The 15,109-nt window shown below is 34.5% G+C and overlaps 1 protein-coding gene across 7 annotated transcripts in view; it reads right to left on the bottom strand.

Moving 5' to 3' along the window:
* Nucleotides 1-984: 984 nt before the first annotated feature.
* Fgd4 (FYVE, RhoGEF and PH domain containing 4) overlaps nucleotides 985-15,109 on the bottom strand; it is a 200,902-nt gene continuing 186,777 nt past the window's right edge. For all 7 annotated transcript variants that reach the window (XM_046435775.2, XM_058576344.1, XM_046435777.2 and 4 more), the window contains 3 exons: nucleotides 11,382-11,522; nucleotides 7,452-7,592; nucleotides 985-6,437 (listed from right to left, as the gene is read on the bottom strand). In XM_046435775.2, coding sequence (XP_046291731.1) covers nucleotides 6,180-6,437; nucleotides 7,452-7,592; nucleotides 11,382-11,522 — 540 coding nt within the window. In that variant the 3' untranslated portion in view covers nucleotides 985-6,179. The remainder of the gene's footprint in view (nucleotides 6,438-7,451; nucleotides 7,593-11,381; nucleotides 11,523-15,109) is intronic.

Below are 15,109 nucleotides of genomic sequence, written 5' to 3'. Positions count from 1 at the left end.
ACCAGCTAAATCACAGTCTGAGAACTGACAAGACTTCCAGGTGATTCCTATATACTTCAGTTTGAGAAGCCTGAAATTGTGTGCTTTCCACATTTCTACCTGGAATACTGTGGACCCAAAGAAGCCATATTGATGATCCAAGGGCAACGTTAAGAAACCCTTTAGGCTGATGCCAATTGTTTTTCAGTGTCAATCAATAAATAGTCAATTCTCTGTGGTCAAAAAAAAAAAAGCTAATAACCGTCAAAAAGGATCTCTGGAAACACTTTACTTATGAAATCATAAAGAAAGTCTCTTAGGATTCCTTTTGCTTTAAATACAAAGCCAGAAAAGTAACTAGGGGGTGTAGCTCAGTACTAATGTGAAGTGTGTCAAGAAATACTATTTGTGTAGTGCTTTATAGTCAAATGGTAATTTTTTTTGTCTCTTGTAATGATCATAGGAGTTTATTACTGGGATTCAAGGACATATGACCAATAGCAGCAATAAGATTTAAATAGTGGGCTGGGGTTGTGGCTCAGAGGTTGAGTACTTGTCTAGCATGCATGAGGCATTGGATAAAAAAATAATCCTTAGCACCACATAAAAATGAAATAAAGGTATTAAAAAAAGATTTAAATATTTCCTTTGCCTTTTATTTATTTGCATGCTTGTTTCACTATATTAAGACAATAGAATGTAGGCAAATACCATAATGTGTGGGGTGGTAAAGTATTACTTTCCAGGTGCAAAGCAGCACTGTTTATCAGTTCCTGGAGACAGACTTGGAGTGATTACAGGGAGAAACCACAGACTATACTTGGGAAATGTTGGCTGAATCTCACGTTTTATTCTTGAAAGACTTTCACAGGTTGTTTTGTGGGGTTGTGGTGAGGGGATCTGTACCCTATCGGAGTTACTTTTTTTCCCCCAAGTAGAAAACTAAAATCATTGTGAACTGAATATATACGATTCTAGCTGAAATAACACCATAAGGCTTTAGAACTGATTTAAGGATGTGTTTATTTTATAAGATACAAATGTTTAATATTTAATAGGAATTAAAGTGCTTAATTTTACAGTATTTTCAATTATCTGCCTTTATGACCAAATATACATATGTTACACAATATATACACTTTGCAAATATTTTACATTCATATAGCTAGAAAAGAAAAATTGTTTACACTTTTTCACATTAGAGTCAATGGTAAAATTCTGATAACAGATCTTTTCAATCTTTGTCACCAAATCAAAAGAAAAACCCAGATAATATTTTCAAATATCAGTCAACTGACACTCACAAGATGAAATGCTAGTCTGGCTTTTAAAAAGTTTTATATACACACGTGATTGTTTTGCTAATGAAGACTCCCCCAGTGATACATTCCAATATCCATATACTATGTAATATTTAATGCAATTGTTACCCTAATGGTCCCCACAGATTATTGTTTTTTCCCAAACCTATATTTCATTCTATATGTTTAGTATTCACTTATTAAAATATACTAAGAGGTTTTTTTGATTTAATTTTTCACTAAATCTACCACAATGAATTTTAGGAAAAGGGATGACCCTCATATAATCCTCAGTGACTCCAACAAGTAAACTGTCTCGTTAAAGTCATGTGCTATTTCAGCTCAAAACAGAAAAGACTGCATTCTCACAGGTGCTCAGTCCAGAAAGTAAAAGATTATAAATTAATTTAGAGGGAAGTTTTGCCTTAGCAAAAGTACAAAAAAATATTCTAAGAGAATGAAACTATTTTTAAAAAACCTAAAGGAAAACAATAACAAGAAGATACCATAGTTTATAATTTAGAGGCCAAGGTCAAAGCCTGGGTGCAATGAATCACATCAGCATGCAAAAACATAGATTTGTAATTTATGGTTTATATTCCTTCTGCAGCTTAAGTATTTTTCTCTTAACACACTTTGCTCTGATCTGGAGACTATCTACCTGTGTTCATTCTTATTTTTTTCAATTTCTCATCTTATTCATCTCTACCAAATCTGTAAAGAAAGCAAAGTTACCTTCCCATGACTCAACATGATTCAGGGGCATGTATGAGGATGAATTATATATTCAAAATCCATGTAAACAACTTGTTAAAATATTTCAACTATTAAAATTTCTTTCCTATGGAAAGAGAATTGAAAATCAATAAGTTTTACATATGTACATACAATAGAAATTCACAAAAAGGATTTTTTAAGAAGACCTAGTGGTCTTTCTACTTAATCATATTCTCTAAATCTAGAGAAGCTATAGTAGACAGTAGTATGAAAATAAAAAGTAGCTTGAATCTAATAAAACTGGGTAAGAATGAAGAAGTAACATGATCCACTATAGATGTCAACACAGTCCTAAGAAGAGGAACTGGCTAGCCACATAGTCCTTATATTAATACATTCTTGTAGATTAAAAAATTTACTAATGAAAACATTGATATTCTTGCCTTTGAAATTTTAGCTTATAAATACCATGTGCTTAATCTTAGACCCACTAACATGAACATTATGTGATGCAGGAAATTTTAATTCTCCTCTAATAGAGCACTATAGCAAGGATACTTACCAAAAAAAGACCTTTGTTCCTTAAAATGTACTTATGTATTTGCTCCTGTTGGTGTCTATTCCTCAGAATATATCCATTGCCGAAAGATCCGTTTAGAGAGATATCACAGACAGTATGCTTAAGAATAACTTAAGGCTTTGGATACAAATGAACAAGATCTAATGTTTGAAGGCAGGGAACCCACCTTGTCTCCACAGAGATAAGAAAAAGTAAAATAGAATCATGAACTTCCACATGGATTTTTGAGAAAAGGTTTTTAGAAGGCATCAATGAATCTATAACAACCCTGCAGTACCATGAAGTTTACAGATTTCTTTATATATTTATGACAGAACAAGTGCTCTTTAAAAAAAATACATAGGGTGCATTTAAAAGATGAATTTCTATAAAAAGTTTGGTAATTAAAAAAAATTGGAGTGGGTTGCCCAGTAAAGGTAACCTGAATATTGAATTAATGGAAAACAAAATATAGCTTAATAATATAATACATATATGTGCTTTACTTGTTTCACTTTCCACACTCTTTGAGAAAGTAAAAATGATTTTGATAGTATTTGAATCCAAGGAATGATGCCCACCCCTTCCCCACCATTTACTTTCTCAGTATTCAGCAATTACAATTATACTATATAGGAAGTCAGTCTTCTATATGCTTGTGACTAGGGGTCTTCATACTAAACTTTCAATATAAAACCATATCTGGAGAGTTTATTGCTTGCATATAAGCTGGCATTACAGATGCCATTATTATGAAAGTGGCTGGAACTTTTCATTATTGAGCTCCACTTAAAACCTTGATAAAAGTCTCACACTTATCAAATGATAGACTTTCAACAAAAGCAAAATTTAAGTTTTTTAAAAGCTGGAATGTTTTCTAATGAATATAGTTTTATCAAAGAAGTATTTTTAACTTTAGAAGAAGGGCACTTAACAAGATGACTTTGGAAAGCACCAAATTGGACAATGACCATTAAAACCCATATGGAATGTTGATTTTAATAGGAAAGTTTCTTTTCTTTTTTTTCAATTCAGTTTGTCATGACTGCTCACACCAATTGCTCTTTAACAACCTCCTCGAGGTCTCTTAGTTGAACAGCTAAGAGTATTTTACCTTTCTCCAAGTAAATGTGTGATTCTTTAAAGAGACACAAATGAGTGAGGCTGCTACCCTGCATCTCTTCGTGCTTGACTGACTGAAGATTGTGGGATGAAAAGTGAAGATGATGGCTAGGTAACCAGAAATTTTCTTCTAGTTCTGATATTTCTCAGAAAAAAAAAGTAAAGAGAATGACTACTAAGAGCACGTTAATAATACTCTTTGTGAGTATTCTTTCCATAACCTAAGTTAGACAACATTGAATGTGTTCATGTTACTTTTATTCTAAAAGGACTTACTGGTAGGAAAAAAATTGAGTCGTCTGGCTGCTCAAATAATTTTCAAAAATAATCTGACTCATAAGTTGTCTAGTTGCCATATATATATATATCCAATGATCTATTCACATTTACAAGTCATCCTGCTCTGATAATCATTCTATACTTTTATTGCTTCTCTCTTCTTGAGATTAAGAAACCAAAGTATTATCTATAGCTGTCATTTTCTCAATAACCATCCTGGACCCGTTTTTCTTTCTTTCTTACACACATACCACAGCTGGCAGCTAGGAAAGAGAAGCAATGTACATTTTCTTTCAGTTTGGTCCTGATTTAATAGGGTACAAGAAGCTATCTTTTTCTCTTTGTGGCTCTAAGTATTTGGTTTAATGTTAATGATCATGGCTGGTATTCCTTTCATGGAGGAAAGGAACCTAATTATGTCAGCCATAATTGGTTCATTTACTCCTTTGGAGTGGTGGGAAAAAAAAATCTTAAGACATATTTCTTAAAGCAAAAGGGCCTGAAATAAATAGCAGTTTCAAACTGAGTAAATGTAGATATTTACTCATTGTCTACATTTAAGATGCAGTCCTTACAGACTGAGGATAGTAAATTTCTAGCAGATTGGTATATAAAAAGTGATAATGCTTGAGTTATGATAGTGTAAAAGGAAATGAAAAACTGAGGTTGAGAAAAGGATTAAATAAGCAACTCCATGTGAGATTTTAATCACCAGTAAAATAGAAAAGAAGAGCAGCAGCCTTCATGAAAAAGAATTGCAATCTATTAAAATTCCACAGAGGATAAAAGGGGGAAAATTTCTCCTTTAATCATTTGTACCTTCTGAAAACCTGCCATTAAAATATTGCTTTTTGAATGTTGTCCTCCCGACCCCCTGCTCATCTCTGGGGAGGTGGTTGTGCATAAACTTCCTTTACTATCTTTCAACCCCTGCCTTCAAACATAGGCTATCGTGTGTGAATTTTGTTTCACATCTGACCAAGGAATAGGCCCACATAGTTATCTTAAGTGTTCATCAGATATAGTCCTTATTCAACCATGCATAACAGTCACATGGAAAAAGGAAACAATGACAATAAATGCAGTTTCCACATGTCCCAGGTTCTCTGTAAGGTCAGGTGTCTTCTATAGTTCAAGTTTTGGTGAAGATTTTTGCACACGCTGATGTTATACTACAACAGTTATATTTTTGTAAAAGGTAAATTAACCCGTATGACTTTGACCACCCCAGTGACCAAAATGCACTTTAATTTCAGAATAATCAAGACTGAAACATTAACTAAACACTCATCTTATATTTAAATAGGTATTAATAGCACCTTCTAAGAGAGGCACTGTTTTAAATAGGCACAGAACAAAAACAAACAAAACAAAAAAAAAACTTTAAAAATACTGTTGGAATTCACTAATTTGCCCCATGCCACTTAATGCTTTTTCTTATAAAAATATCAACACCCTTAGATGCCAATCAGTTAAACATAAATCACCAAAAACATTTAAGTTTAGAACACTGCTCAATTCCAAGATAAAACATGCTTTTTATTTTAAAAATAAATTAGAGATGAATGTGAACCTAAAGCTGAAGAGAAAAGCATGTATAGTATATATATTTATATTTAATACTATATACAGATAATTGCTATATACTTTAGATATTCTGAAGAGTATTTCTACAAAAAACAGGTATTATCTTTTAAGTCAAAAGGTTGAACACCAATAATTTGTCCTTTTTCTTTTGTTTTAAAAGAACATATATCATTTATGCAGCTTGAGATTTATAAACTAAATAAGTTAATATTAATAGCTAAACTGTCCCTGTATTTATCACCATGGATCTATTTTGGCAACACGGAGGTATATCTTTTAAACTGTTACAGATCCTACATGTGAAAGAGAAGACATTGAGGGATTTCTTAAATGAAAGTGGCCCATTCTAACCTGGTAGTGATACAATCAATTGACACCATTTTCTTCAAGACAAAAAGCACATATTCTAGTTCATAAAAACTCCATTTTTCACATTATTTCAAAACTTTACTGGGAGAATGGCTCTGCACATTAATTTTACTAAGAGTACACAAATGGGAAAACAATCCCCAACAGGTGGCATTGATGAGCCTATAGTTTTCAACGTAAAGTGCTAAGAGGTGAGGAAGGAGAGCTGGGGATATCTGGAGCTGAACGTCTTGCTTGAGACCACACGCTGCAGCTGATCCGAGAGTTCAACATTCTGATTTTTTCTTAGGTTCAGGATGATCGTCCAAAGTGGCTAGGTGCTCATTTGGACCATCTGGTGTCTCACCTGTGACAGCTAAAAGAATGATTTTCAGCCACTTCTGTTTCAGTTCCTCACTGTCTGCAGCAAAGCTGTGCACAGACTTGGACTGAGTCAGTTTGAAACTGTGCGGCAGGTCTGCACTCCTTGGCATTTCATCCACGACATAGCCCAGGAGTGGAATGGTAGCTTGGGCTCTGACATCCTGCGCAAAGAACATTGCATGAGGGAGAGAGCTGTTAGTCTGTTGTGTGTGTGGCCCTTGCTCCTACAAAACCTCTCTTGCTACAATTGCCCAACCCAGATTCACTCCAAGAGCTCCATGGGTAGAGGGGGTGGTTCCAATGCCTGGACATGAGGCCGATGGAGTTGGCTGAGTGAATGCATGAATGAGAGCACCCACTGATGCTATTACCTCCTTTCTGAGGGAGCTCATTCAGCACTCTACTTAGTGGTACTAGGGATTTAACCCAGGGTGCTTTACCACTGAGCTACATCCCCAGCCCTTTTTATTTTGAGGTAGGGTCTCTTTACATTGCTGAGGGCCTTGCTAAGTTACCGAGGTAGGCCTCAAATTTGTGATCCTCCATTCTCAGCCTCACAAGTCACTAGGATTATAGGTGTAAGCTACCAAGCCCAGCTCAACTTTTCTTAATGTTTCCTATCATTAAAAAGGTGTGCTCTCCCTTTTTACTTTTTCCTCTGCTTCCCTTTCTCCTCCTCATGTTCTTTCCTAACTCAATTCACCTTTTCTCAAACCCACTGAATAGGAAATGAGCAAAGAAAGGGGATAAATGATTCACAGGGTGAAGAAAACAGCAACTATAAAATTTATAATCTTAAACAACAAACTTAAGTTATTCATTCTTTTTATTTTTGGTAATGGAGATTGAACTCAGGGGCACTCAAACACTGAGCCACATCCCCAGTCTGTTTTTGTATTTTATTTAGAGACAGAGTCTCAGTGAGTTGTTTAGGGCCTTGCCAAGTTGCTGAGGCTGGCTTTGAACTTGCGATCCTCCTGCCTCAGCCTCCTGGGCCACTGCAATTACAGATGTGCACCACCACATCCCACCTATTTTTCTATTTTAATGAGACACAATGACAGCCTGAGCTCTTTTGTTCTAGGGAGGAGCAATGGCAGGATTGAGTTCACTGTCCACATGTCTCCCTCTGTCCCTGGGGGCATCTTGTCTTCAAGCAGATGTGGTTTAGTTACCTGGGGGGCACCGTACATGTACAGCACAAGAGGGTCTTGCTTGGGGATCACACACCAAGCTTTCTGCCAAGGTTTTGTTTTCTCCATGTACTGAAGAAAGCTGCACACCACACTGTTTCCAGATACTTCTGCAGATTCAATCTAGAGCAATTATGATGGGCAGAAAGAATAAACAAAATAAAACCGAAGTGGTTCAACTTAGGGAAAATACTCAAAGAATATGTATTCATATAAAATGTCTTCTAGAATGGTCCAAAAAAGATTAGTTTGCAATTACATTTGAAACTCTGTCACTAACATGGAAAAATACTTAGGTCAACTCTAACTCTTACTAGAAATCTCTTTATTTATCTATCTATTTTTACATGAGCTCTTATTATTATTATTATTATTATTACAATTTTTATTTTTAATCTTTATTTCCATTACAATTCTTAATACACCTATATACCACAATTTATCATATCTCTGTATACAAAATGACACAGCCACATCAATGTTTATAGCAGCACAACTCACAATAGCTAAACTGTGGAGCCAACCTAGATGTCCTTCAATGGATGAATGGATTAAAAATGTGGCATTTATACACAATGGAATATTACTCAGCCCTAAAAAATAATAAAATCATGGCATTTGCAGGGAATGGATGGCATTAGAGTAGAACTCAAATTTGAATAAACATGTATTGACTGCTTTTTAAAGGCAGTTTTCTCTGCTTGATACATGTATTTAATTTAATCATCATATCAACATTGAGAAGTTAGTACTTTCATTATCTCTGAAGCTCAGCTTTTTTTTTTTTTTTTTTTAACCAGGGATTGAACTCAGGGGCACTCAACTACCAAGCACATCCACATCCCTTTTTTGTATTTTATTTAGAGACAAGGTTTCACTGAGTTGCTTAGGGCCTCACCATTGCTGAGACTGGCTTTGAACTCTCAATCCTCCTGTCTCAGCCTCCTAAGCCTCTGGGATTATAGGTGTGAGCCACAGTGCCCAGCTAGAAGTTCAGCATTTTTAAACAGTTTCCCCAAGAGCACACATTTAGGAATTTGTGTGCTAGAATTTTAGCCCAGTACGAATCCAAACCATGAACTTTGAGCCACAATACTCCAACAATGCATAAATGCAATAGCAAAAAAGGTAAAAACTGATCAATTGTCCTAGTACCTGAGGTAATTTAAAATATTTCATCGTGACAAATTTTTGAAAAGTCATTTTATAGTTTTCTGCTTTGCTTTTAATATATTAATTACTGTCAAAAAAGGAAATAAAACCATTTACCTAAATTTTTATTTTACACTTTTATTTTATTATTATTATTATTATAATATCGGGAATTGAACTCAGGGATACTCAACCACTGAGCCACATCCCCAGCTTTATTTTGTATTTTATTTAGAGACAGGGTCTCACTGAGTTGCTGAGCACCTCAGTTTTGCTGAGGCTGGTTTAAACTCATGATCCCCTTGCCTCAGCCTCCCAAGCTGCTGGGATTACAGGTGTTTGCCATTGAGCCTGGCTTCTATTTTTATTTCTGAAACGGTATGGTGCTACTCAGTTTTGTCACGGAATGTGAATGTGAGAGATAAGAGAATGCATACATACACTTAAATGTATACCAGAGAATAACTTTGTGTAGTGGTTAACAAACTCTGGCCAAAGGGCCAGAGAGAAAATATTTCATTCTTTCCAAGCCGAGAGGCCATACCAAGTAACATAGATACTTATATGAAGAAAATAAACTTTCGCAAATTTTCATTGACAAAATTTAAAATATTTGGTATGTACTTAAATTTTTTTTTTTTAAATGTGCGTCTATTAATCAGAATGGAGTTCTTCTGGGGAAGATAACATTTTTTTCCCCCAAAGTGCTGATTTGTTACCAGGTGATACACATTTCTGTGTAAGAGTAAACATTAAGAAACTTTCATAGCAATTTGACTTTGTGATGATACCTAACTGCATGCTTGTGTATTTTTGTTGATCTGTGATGGTTTGGTTATAACTGATGCTTCATCACAGATACATCACAGATAGTTTCTTGTGAAACTATCTGTGTTTAAGAAGAAACTATCTGTATTGGCAAATGAAAACCTGCAAGTTAACTCCACCTGCTTTTGTATGGCCTACAAGATAACAGTAGTTTTTACAGATGAATATTTACAATCAACTTGATGATAAGAACACTAACTTTAGACTCCAATTAAATGAAATGTCATCTTCCCCCAGAGAATTATATTTTTCTTATTTGCAGACCCATATTACAAAACCTACATATGTAATTTATAATATTTTTGAATTTTTAAATCCAAACAATGGCTCAGCAGTGAAGAGGATAAGCTTGCAAATATAATAAATCAAATACATTGAATTTTGTCAACATAATTTGTGGAAACTTATTTCTTTTTGTTTTAAAAACACTGATTTAATATTCTTGGTCTGGCCTTTTGGTCTGCAAAGAATAAAATATTTTCTCTGACCCTTTTATAGAGAAGTTGACCACTGTTCCACAGCACACAACAGTCTAGCTGGGACAGTGTTAAGTCTCAGATGCATACATATTAAGTGCATGCATGCTTATCTCCTACTTATGGACTGCACATTGTATTTAGTTAAATGAGTTAACCAAATAAGTAAATGATTTTCCCTCAGTATAAGGTTTTCTAGAAAACCAGCTACTGATTTTTATTTCACAGAGACACCCTGAAACTCATCATTTAACACATGATCTGACTCATTATACTGTACCAATTTCATGAGCTGCTATTAAGTCTTGGGGCTCAAGCTGTGTTCCTGGGGGTAAATGAAGAGTATCCTCCTCTCATTCTTGCCCAAGAAAGCAACATCTTGGTCTGCCATACAAGTAACACCTACATCCCATTGGGATTCAGAATTATATTTAGAATTTCAGCATATAGGCCTATATTTTAACTTCAAACAGAGAACTTGGAGTTTAAGATCCTTTTTCAGTTAACAGAAATGACCTTTGTATATTTACCTCAATAAGCTCAATTAGCAGTTAATCTTTAGAAAAATTTTTGTTAGTACCAGGGATTGAACCCAGGGTTGCTTAACAACTGAGCCACATCCTAGCCTTAAAAAACAAACAAACAAAAAAACCCCCTCTTTTTAAAAAATGTTTTTAAATTACATATATATATATATATGTATGTATATATGTGTGTGTGTGTGTGTGTGTGTGTTGTGTGTGTACACACACATACATAATATATAATTTTATTTATATATAAAATATATATGTGTGTGTGTATATATATATATATATATATATATATATATATATATATATATATATATATTTTATTTTGCTAAGTCCTTAGGGCCTTAAGTTGCTGAGGTTAGTCTGCAACTTGCAATCCTCCTGCCTCAGCCTCCTAAGCCATAAGGATTATAAACGTGTACTGCCACTTTAAAAATTCTTGTTAAACCAAATCTCTAATTTTTGGATACATAGAATTTTGATCCTATTTCCAGGCTTCCCTGAACTTCCTGCCACAAAGGCCTTATTACATAAAGGCTTATATTATCTTTGACTGTGAACCCATTTCAGATATGTAAGTTCTATTGAACTGGCTATTAAATGACTGTAATGAACTGGCTATTTATTTTAATACAATAAGTTGAAACGCTTTCCTATAAAGAAAAGATTCTATAATTTGAATGTTAGAAGACATGCAAACTAATACTCTAATATTTGATTATAGCTACTATGTGCATGTTGGTTAACACAGCCCCTCTATCTGTCCAACCAAGTAAGTTCCTAAAAGTTATCTTGCTTATTGTGACTCCAATTATTAAATACTAAGAGGAACAAAGTATATTACTTGTATTCCTCGTGGTTAAGAGAATTCTATGTTCCTGGCAGAAACACCTAAAAGATGTCCAACATTTAATATTTCATACCTCTAGAATTCCTTTCCTTTTCTTTTCTTCACTGTCTGTGAATCCACTTATTATTTGATAACAATCTTTACAGACTTTGCTCAGTTTCCCACCATCATACTCAAGTTGAGCTTTGTAGTCAGAACACTTCCAGCAGACCACCTTAAATTTTGAAAAAAGGATAATGAAGAGTGAATAGCCGTCTTTAGAAGACAAGAAGGTTTAATCAATAATCAATTATACATAATAATAAATGAGAAAAAAATCAAACACACAGGGAGGATTTTTGTTAAACAACATCCACATAAACATTTGAAGTAAATATCAAGGTGTTGTAATCTGTGATGGGCTCTGCTTATCCTTTTCTTCTTGACTTCCTGGAATAGGAGATCCGATCCCTGAAGGCTTGGTCCAGACCTTTATTTTTATACTTCTGGATAATTCATCCATCTCCTTAAAATTCATGATGTTCCCTACCCTGGGCTCTCTTCATATGGGGACTCCTCCCCTTTCAACCTGTTCTTATAAATCCTATCACAAGAAATGGCCCAGCTACCCAACCAGTCATAAAATAGTAGGAAACATAGGAATCGTTCCCACCATCCTCCTACCTCACTCCATAAATTCACCATTTTAAGTTCTGCTGATTTTACCTCCTAAACATTTCTTCAGTCTTGTCTTTCATATAATCACTCAAGTCTAAACTATCAGCATACTAATTTGGACTACTTTTATAGCCTCTTGACTAGTCCTCAAAGAATTCTTACTGGCTTTCAGGCCTCTACTCTTAAACCTCCAGGCTATAGATTATGCTAAGTGAATCTAGCCAATCCCTAAAAAACAAATGCCAAATGTCTTCTTTGATATAATGAGAGTAACTAAGAACAGAGTAGGGAAGAAGAGCATGAGAAGAAGATTAACATTAAACAGGGATGAGAGGTGGGAGGGAAAGGGAGAGAGAAGGGAAATTGCATGGAAATGGAAGGAGACCCTCAGGGTTATACAAAATTACATACAAGAGGAAGTGAGGGGAAAGGGAAAAATAATACAAGGGGGAGAAATGAATGACAGTAGAGGGGGTAGAGATAGAAGAGGGGAGGGGAGGGGAGGGGAGGGGAGGGGAGGGGAGGGGAGGGGGGATAGTAGAGGATAGGAAAGGCAGCAGAATACAACAGACACTAGTATGGCAATATGTAAATCAATGGATGTGTAACTGATGTGATTCTGCAATCTGTATATGGGGTAAAAATGGGAGTTCATAACCCACTTGAATCAAAGTGTGAAATATGATATATCAAGAACTATGTAATGTTTTGAACAACCAACAATAAAAATTAAAAACAAAACAAAACAAAACAACAACAACAAAAAACCTCCAGGCTATTTTCCAATCAGCCAGATGCTTTCTTAAATATGCTAACCTGATGTGATCCTCTTCTTTTTAAAACTCTCCAGTCTCTCCTTTGCTCATTGTTAAAGAACAAATTGTGAAGCATGGACTATAAAGTCTTGTGTAACTGGCCCTCTTCCTCCCCCGGCTCTGACTTCTTTTAGCCCCCAAAGTACATGTTCCCTTGCTCTCTCATCTCTGCTTCAGTGAGTTAATTTTGCTAACTCAAATTTCACTTCCTCAAGAAAGATTTCAGGGGTCAGGGTTGTGGCTCAGTGGTACAGCGCTTCCCTAGGATGTGTGAGGCAGTGGGTTCAATTCTCAGCACTGCACATATATAAATAAAATAAAGGTCTGTCAACAACTAAAAACAATAAAAAAAAAAAAAAGGAAGAAGAAAGGTTCCAACTTCCAGAATAGAACCTGAGTCCTGTCACTGTGCCACGAAGTTTCCTGTACTTTTTGATTACAGTTTTTAATTACTTACTTGTAAGATTGTTTGTCTCCTTTACTAGGCTATAAACTCCAGGAGAGATTATTCTTGAATAGTTTGTTCACCAGGCATACAATAAACATTACAGAATGTCAGTGAATGAATGACTATAATGCAAACAAATGCATGTTACTTTTTATTTTTATTTTTTATTTTTTTTTGCATGTTACTTTTTAGTGAATGGTATTCAAATTTCTAATTACTATAGGATAATTGTTTAAAACTTTTCTAGTTTAAGAAATTACTTTTTTATTATTATTATGGAGGTACATCCCCTCACCAATGTATAGTGAACTGTATCTAAGAAACATAAATATCAGTCAAAAATTTTTTTCCTGCGCTGGGGACCAAACCCAGGGCTGTCTATGTACCAGGCAAAGGCTCTATCACTGAGCCACATCCCCAACCCCTAGTCAAAATTTTAAACTAGGTTTATAGCATTCAAAATTCATGATAAAAATGGTCAGGGATTGGGTATAGCTTAGTGGCAGAGTGTGTACTTAGCATGAACAAAGATCTGGGTTCAATACCCACCCCCTTAAAAAAAAAAAATCCTGCCATTTTCTTATAATGAAATTACTTTAGGGGGATTTAGAATTAGACTTGTCTGTATCTGCTAACTCAAATCAACTGTTTTATTTATTTTCAAATCATATAGTATTTTTTTAAATTTTTATTTATTTTTTAGTTGTACACAATGCCTTTATTTTGTTTATTTATTTTTATGTGGTGTTGAGGATTGAACGCAGGGGCTCGAGCATGCCAGGCGAGCACTCTACAGCTGAGCCACAACCCCAGCCTCATATAGTATTTTGATATTCTACCAGCACACATTATTGTTTGTTGACCAAAGGCAAGCATGTCAATGCCAGAAATGATTTTTGATAAACTCAATGATAGATTTAAAAAGTCTTACTCTAAGATGTTTGTTATTTGTTTAGTTTTGATTACAAAACTAAAAGCTGAGTCTTAGAAAAAGAGAAAGAATAAATCTGCAATAAAATGAGAATAAGCTAAAAGAAATATCAACATAAATTGTTGCAGGTAAGCACACAACAAATAAATCATGATGCTGCAATGCTTACAATGAAGTTTACCCATTCTTCTTAACAGAAAGGATCTAGTCTTCAGCTTGGTTCCCCCCCAATCCCCCAAATTGCTGCTACCTCTTTGTAGCTTCATTTCACGCTTTCTCGTCACTCTTTCCAATGACACTCAGCTCAATGGCTGATCAAACTATGTTCAAATTTTATTTATAAGTAATATCATTACTTTTCTATATAACATTGTAATTATTAATTCATATCATAAACATATTATTAGATAATTAACTTAAACTTTCATAAATAACCAAAGAATACAAAACATGCCAGAAAATGTGTAAGTTTTATAAGTTTATGTAATAATTGAGATATATATATATATATATATATAGAAAGACTGTGTAAAAAGTCATAATATGAAATATGTAGCCATGATTAAACATATTTTTTACTCTTGATTTTTATCAATATGGCAGAATAGACACACATGAAGAATCCTTTTGCCCTCATACAACTGGCTTCTAGACACAACAAATGTAACTTTAAAACTTGACTTGACTTTAGAGAGAATTCTCCAAGGTATAAAGACTAAAATCCAATGAATAAACAAAAGAAAAGAAAAACAGTGAGCTGAAAGTATAATGATTAATAAACTGTGCAAACTCAAAGTTTATATTTGGAAAAAGTCCTAGGGCCTGAAGGAATGGGGAAGTGAAACAGAGACTCAGTCATTTATACTAAACTTATGAAAGGAGGATCATGAAATATCGACCAAACATGAGCTCACAATCAGACTAGCAAAGTATTTCAGAAAATAAACCGT

This window comes from Marmota monax, unplaced genomic scaffold, assembly GCF_021218885.2.
Source record: "Marmota monax isolate L192 unplaced genomic scaffold, Marmota_monax_Labrador192_F-V1.1 WCK01_AAM20220418_F8-fsc00012, whole genome shotgun sequence".
Lineage (NCBI taxonomy): Eukaryota > Metazoa > Chordata > Mammalia > Rodentia > Sciuridae > Marmota > Marmota monax.
The sequence above is the reverse complement of the archived record's forward strand: the minus strand, read 5'-3'. Positions and strand labels throughout refer to the sequence as shown.